This window comes from Sitodiplosis mosellana, unplaced genomic scaffold (assembly GCF_009176505.1).
Source record: "Sitodiplosis mosellana isolate CC-2019 unplaced genomic scaffold, AAFC_SMos_1.0 Smas_scaffold_5467, whole genome shotgun sequence".
Taxonomy (NCBI): Eukaryota; Metazoa; Arthropoda; class Insecta; order Diptera; family Cecidomyiidae; genus Sitodiplosis; species Sitodiplosis mosellana.
The window spans coordinates 108,604-115,783 of NW_022600709.1; the positions used below are offsets into that span (position 1 = coordinate 108,604).

Consider the following 7,180-nt stretch of genomic DNA (forward strand, 5'->3'; position numbering starts at 1 on the left):
ATGAAGCAACAAATTGTCACATTTGCAAACAAGAGTTTAATCCGTCTAATTCACGTGAAAACGATTCGGCTGTGAAATTGATGTCGCCAACCGATGCTGATGGTATCGCCAAGTTCGTCGTCGATGCGGTCGTGATCACTGCAGGCGTCGTCACTACCTTCAATTCCACACTTACACTCGCACTTGCCCGTGAAAACGATTCGGATGTGAATTCACTGCTATTTTCGCATTCGCTCGAAATGCTGTAAACGAAGGGTTGTAACAGGTACTTGATCTGCACATTAGCACCATCTCAGACGATTACGAGGCAACATGGCTTCTCGTGCGAACTCTTGCAAGAGTGAAATTGAAAGCATGCATTGCATAAGTTCAGGCGACATTGGTATATATACATAACAATTCATAGTATGGCGATCATACCGTGAAAGCTGTCATAGTTTCAAACTGTCACATTCGATCAGTGTAGTTTCACTGAATGTGCTCACGAAGAAAACAAATTGCAAGAGGTAAATCTCAAGTCAAATAAAGTCGAATAAAGTGCTTTAATCGCTTTTCACCATGGATCCAATTGATTTTGTTGTTGAAAAAATCTTGAAAAAAAGAATTAACGACCAAAATGAGGTAAGTGTGATTGCTTTTTCTTAAATTTCAAATTCCACAGAAAATAGACTCTTGCAAGATTTTTATTGAGGTTATTTTCTGCAGTCGGAATTCTACATCAAATGGGAAGGCTATGATCGGCGCGATAACACATGGGAGCCGAAAGAAAATCTTCTGGGTTGTCCTGATGCTTTGGCCGATTTCGAAAAGACGAGAAAAGGAATCATTTTGGGTAAAAAATACGGCTAGACGAAATTTCCATACAATATTTGTCAGATCGGCCAATTCTGTACTCTTTTCAATTAGGTGCCAAACGTGACAGAATTGGAAACATTTGGTTTTTGATGAAATTTGGTGATGTTGCAATTGCTGAAGAATATCCAGCGAATGAAGCGAACATGTTTTGGCCAGATTCCGTAATCAAATTTTACGAAACTCGTTTGTTATGGCAACAGTCACCGGACGGCTTTGACCAAGCATCACTGACGGAAAACATCGAAGGAACAGACGGCGATCCACAGAACATTCAATGTAATATTTTCTTTCCATTCATTTTATTTTGATTTTGCCTTATTTTAGATCGTTTTAGATACATGAAGATAAACGTACCTAACATTCTTCTTTCGTTTTGTTTTGTTCTTGATTTACAGATGTGACGGACGTGAATGGCGAACTATTGATGTGGGTACAATGGCCAAATGGAAACTGCAAATGGGTGAAAGCTAAGGAGGCTTCTAAAGCTTGGCCACAACTTGTAATTCGCTATTACGAAGACCGTGTTTCATTTGATCGCATTTAGTTGCGCTTGATCAATCAAGAGCAACATTTTCAATCATAAACAATTCACACGTTACACGTGCCGAAAGTTTATATATCGAATAAAAATGCTGGAATAAATGCAATTAAAAATGTTGAATCAAAATATAGCTGATTAAAATCAATAAAACTTCTTATTTTCAACTCAATTTTCATTTTTTTGAAATTTATTTCGAAGCTCTTCTTTGGAGAACATAAATTGAGTCTTAGACTTTTTATTAAACAATTTTGTGAATTATTTTTGTTGAGAATTTTGTGTGGCTTCAGAAAGATGATATACATAAATTTGTTTTAATTTTTCATGAGTTTTTACTAGCTTTGCGGGTATTTATTGACCAAAAAAATGCACCAATCTATTGAATCTTTGTCTAAATTGTTTAGTATGGAGCTCTTGAGTCGCCGTTCTAGCCATGAAAGTTCCCTTAATCCGAATATAACCATCAATTATAGCTCGTATCAAATATAGCTTATGCTCCGGATGTTGGGAGAAATCCGCTTCAATGAAAATTTGCTCGATTGGAATATTATTAATAATTGTATAATAAATTGTTTTGAACCTAATATTCCCTTTTAACAATCGAAGTTTAAGGAATTGATCTGCCTCTTTGCAAATATTATATGTACTTAAACATGGTAGGTTTTTACATTTTGAACTAACATAAGCCTTGTCGACCTTTGGACATGACTGGAAGACATTCTTGCAATATTGGCAATTATCGGTGCTCCGAATTCTTTCCTCTATCAAATTTGCAAGATAACCTATCATATATTTTTGCAAATCGTCAGTTAAGTTGCTTCCTGCAGATTCACTTATGTCGCCCAATTTTCGGTAGAGTGTTTCCATTTCAGATGTTATAGCGAATTCATCTTCATTTTCGATATCAGTAGACTGGTTACATTTATCTCGTCTTGATGATATGTATAAGATGTCTGAAAATGGATCCGCATTTGATTCGAACGCCTCACAATTCCCCTTACGAGAGGTAAATATTAAATCATTTCCCAATAGCTTCCTGTAGGCTGCGTTGAATTGTGTTATATTTGGGTTATCGTTGAAGCCTCCAAGAGATCTTTTAAAGCAGGAAACGGAGTGAAAGATTGTGTATCAAAAATATGTTTCATAAGAACTAATTAAACTAGTACATTATTTTCATTTTATACACTTTTGAATACTAATTAAACATACCGCACTTTGCCAAAAAACATTTCCACAGCATCTTGATTCAGATAATAGGTTGGAATTGAATTGAGAATTTGTTTGTCTTCAACTAAATCCTTATAAATTGCTAATAAGGAATGAATGTCGATTATATATCCAATAAAACCAGTTCTCGCATCAGATCGACATAGAGTTTTCACTTCACCGCCATCCTTTCTAAACGTCAATTTTTTAATATAGTCAACAGCTTCGACCAGACGCTTTGAAATGGCCTCTTTATTCTCAGAGCATAAGCGATTCTTGAACACGTTTTTATTTTCACCAACTAACTTTGTATTGAATATATCAAAACAATCATCAAAAATTCTAATTAATTCAGAAGTTGGAGCTGAGTTTGAAAATTCTTGATAGCCTTCATCTCTCAAAAAATCGATTGAATCCGCCGTTGATCTGCTGAGGGTTTCAACTGCAGTACGCACGTGCATCGGCTTCTGTCGCCAGTTCAAATGCGATTGATTTAGTTTATGAGTTAAACAAAATCCTTTTTGTTGACTGAATCGTACTAATTGCTCAATAAATTTCCACTTAATTGGATCGTTATTCGCATTATACAAAACCTTCTTTTCGTCAAGCCATTTTCTCACCAGCTTTTCCATATGACAAACATCAAATATAATGTGAATTCGTTTTCCGTTGATGGTGAAATTTGGCTGGAAATCCTTGCTAAAAACATTAAAATTTGCTCCGAGGATTTTACAAAGTTTTTTGTTGGTTGAATGCCCATCAAATGTGATATTTGCTATCTCAACACCAATTTCAGTCAACGCAGTAAGAACAGATTTCACGAGCTCTGCTTTCTGTGGTGAATCGAGTTTGTTTACAAAATGATAGGCAAGCGGCATTCTAAACTTCTCATTCAAGCCGCTAATCACGAAAACAAGTACTTCACAAGCTATCAATGGATCATCTTCATCTTCACATCCATAAGTAACGTACCCTATCATTTGTCCCAAATTTGGATCCCAGGTTACTTGCTTCCTGATAGACATTTCGTCGAAACAAACACTACAAACTAACTCCGAAGCAGCCCTTTTTTTCTCTTCAACTTTACGTTTTAGAAATTCCAAAGTTGATGCGGTAATTCCAGGTACTGCATTTAGATCAGAATTGGCATACCATTTTCGAATGGTTGCAGCATGAGGCAAATGATTACTGAATGTTTGTCGTAAAAATTCGTACGCCCGGGGGCTCTGGTAATGCATGCTCATTGCAAATCGACGGACGTTGGATGGATATTTTTGTTTTAATAAGATCCCATTAACCAAACAATCAATGATTTCTCTTTTCTGGGTGGTCTGAAATTTAAGAAAAATCACTGTGCAAATAGAACGATAGCATGATTAAAAGCAAAAAAATCAATTACATCTACATCGACAGCGTTCATGGAACGAAGTTGGTTATCTCGTAATTCTTCCATTTTCGATATGTACAGCTTGTTTGACTTTTCCAAAACATCAATCTTTGTTTTCAAACCAGCAATTTTCAGGGACATATTTTCTATCTGTTCTTCTTTCTTCAGGATTTTCATTTCATAATCCATTCGCTGTTTTAGAAGTAACTTGTTTAGCTTATCATGCTCAAAAATTAAACTGCTACAATTTTCACAGTGATTTTCCGTTTGTGGAACTTCATCTTGCATTGAATTAATGGAGTCCAACTCGACCATTGGTGATTCATCATTTGTATTATCCATTTCATTCACTGATGATTCGTGATCCGAATTGCTCAATGGAATAGACCCTTTCTTGAGTTGAATACGTTTGCTTGTTTTTTCAATATCATTGGAAGAAAAATGTCGGCTGCAAACAAAGCCAAAACCACCGTAATTTGAGTTATCGCCACTCTTTGAAACTAAATTCAATGCATCAATCCACATCCTTCTCTGACTATCGTCTGTTGGAAACCTGTGTAAGTCGATGCAAATGCAAACATCTAAATATTGAAAAATGAAACAATTATAAATACAAATCAAACCTGAACATGATTATGTCTTTATCTGTTGTTCCGGTGAAATATTCACAGCTCTTTACGCAACAATACTTTTTTCTGGTACTCATTGTTATTCATTTAATCGATAATGAGTTTGATTAATAAAGAGTTTTAGAGATATAACCTTTAAAATTGAGTTGTGAATGCGAATCAATGATATGAAGTCGCGTATGCTCGCGATTTGGCCGTGTTCATAGATTTTGGCGGTTTCAAGGTGACATCTTGTGACGTTTGCGAAAAGCTGAATATGGAGCTCTTGCAAGAGTGCCAAATGTCATAGAAACGCGCATTGTAATACGATTAAGTTGAACATAGTGGTTGCAACAGGTTTTTGAAGTAAAGCATTGAAGCAACAATTTCATCATATTTTCCATCTCGATTCATCGCAAAAATAATCGAAAATTTCACAAAAGTACATTGATTAACTTCTTGTTCATAACAAAATGCGTAAGTATTTCAAAAAATTTGTCCATTTTAGCTGAAAAAGTTATAATAATTGTAAGGTGTGCAAAAATGTCCACCATGTGCAACCATTCATGACAAATGTTATAATAGAATTTCTAAAGCCAAAACAAAAGAAAATGTTCCTTAATATATTTTTTTTGAAAATTAATGTATTTTTAGTCACACGTGCCCGACGTAACTGGTTGAAAGACCATAGATACGACAGGGTTTGTCGCGTTAAAATTTGTCGACGCAACGCCTTGGATAGACTGGCATTTGCACGACCAACGGGCGCTCGAATTCGTCGACATCAATCAATGCAAAATCTTTCACGGCCAGCTCCGTCTACATCGCCACAAACACAACCGCGACAACCGTTTCCTACGCTCGATTTGAATAAAATTCGTTCAATTTTGAAGAAACCGAGCGATAAGCCTCAAAATATTTTTGCTCGGCGCAAATCTATGCCTCATGTGACTTTTTCGGCTACTAATCAAGCTTATTCACCCGACATGACTGCTAATACTGATGATTCCATGACTTCAACACCACAACAATCGGATACGGCAAACTCAAACTCAGGTAAATCAAAAGAAAAAAACGACGAAGTGATTTATAGAAATTATTAAACAAAATTAACGTTTTTTTAGATCTATCGCCAAATCTGACGAGCATCAATACCGTCGTTGGAACTCAAGTGACACAATCAGCTACACCACCACGTACGTTGCCAGCATTGATTCCAGCTTATTCAACTCCTCAAGTAACACCAAGATCCAACGTTTCTTCAACTATTTCAACAACCCCAAAACGTTCGTTGACAACAATGATTCTGCTTCGTCGCATCAATCCCACTACTCCAGCAACAACACCATCTGCACAACGTCCAGTACCAGGAATGATTCGGATTCAACCCATTCCCCGACGAACATCAGCCACCAATGTTTCTTTGGCTACACCACAACGCTCATTTGCACCGACTGAGATGCCTCAACAAACAAACCGCAGCAATGACGCATCAAATTTGTCGACCCAAAATCCATCTTCTCCACAACAAGGTCCTAGTGGACTTCATTTCAAAAATTTTGGCCGGCTTCATTATGATTCCGACTCCGATTGAAAGGATTGATATTTGCTTTTTTCTGTTTATTCAAAAGAATTAACTGTTGTCGTTCTCTTCATATCGGTTTATATTTTTTTCTTTCAATTTCCATTTCCAGTTCTTTTTTTATTTCAATTTTTTATATTTTAATCAGTCACAATAAGTGTTATTCAACATTTGAAGAATATGCAAGAAACATTGAAAAATGTAAATCCCTTTGATGAATAAAAATAATAAATAATCAAACTAAGTCGCAAAAATAATTCAATACGATTCAACTAATGCTGCGCAGTAAGAGAAAGAAGAGTACTGAAACTCTGCTTTAAAATTTCAATCACATCCAAGGAAAGACAAAACATAGCATGGATAATGTTTCTGTTTTACATTTTTTGCAAAAACAGTCAATAGCCAAAAGACAATCCAAATTTTTTAAAGAAAAACAAAATGTTATAAGTTGCAAAAAATGCTTATTGTTCTATGATTTTTCAGAGCATCAATGAATTACGTGTTTCACTAATTACATTGATTGTATTCATGAGGTATTTATTAAAACAGTTGTAGATTCAATGACTTTCTACATTACCTTGAGTGTTGACTTCTTACCTTACTTCCATTTACTATGAAAAGTTCACATATAAATGTGTAGGAAAATATATAAGTCACTTTATTTCAACAGTTATAGTATGTACAGTAGAATTTCCAATTTTAAGTTTTATCCGACCGTCCCGTTTTCTCGTTTGTGTATCGTTGAAATGTCGTTCCATTTCAAAATATGTTTGTGTGTTCGTTGTTAATACAAATTAACCGAAAATAACACTCTTTACGATTGTTTTTGCCGGCAATAATTAGAATCGGATAATTGAACATTTATCAAAAAATAAATAAATGAATTGGTTACGAAAAAGGAAGCATATGTAGCCCATAAAAATCTATTGAGTCTTAACAATTTAATGGTTTTAAAAAAACAGGAATGTGTGCAACCAAATGCACATGTACATTTAAATGTATGC

The 7,180-nt window shown here is 35.3% G+C and overlaps 1 protein-coding gene across 1 annotated transcript; it reads left to right on the forward strand.

The window, feature by feature from the left end:
- Positions 1-278: 278 nt before the first annotated feature.
- LOC129572755 (chromobox protein homolog 3-like) lies at positions 279-1,399 on the forward strand. The gene is made up of 4 exons (XM_055452854.1): positions 279-621; positions 706-832; positions 907-1,131; positions 1,251-1,399. The coding sequence occupies exons 1-4, from the start codon at positions 559-561 to the stop codon at positions 1,397-1,399; spliced, it is 564 nt and encodes a 187-aa protein (XP_055308829.1). The 5' UTR covers positions 279-558.
- The last annotated feature ends 5,781 nt before the right edge of the window (positions 1,400-7,180 follow it).

What these genes read in the sequence shown, in the direction of transcription:
- LOC129572755 (XM_055452854.1), top strand. Translation starts at nt 559, where the DNA reads ATGGATCCAATTGATTTTGTTGTTGAAAAAATCTTGAAAAAAAGAATT. An exon ending in GAATTAACGACCAAAATGAG is followed by an intron (nt 622 to 705) that starts GTAAGTGTGATT and finishes TATTTTCTGCAG; the next exon opens with TCGGAATTCTACATCAAATG. An exon ending in GAGAAAAGGAATCATTTTGG is followed by an intron (nt 833 to 906) that starts GTAAAAAATACG and finishes CTTTTCAATTAG; the next exon opens with GTGCCAAACGTGACAGAATT.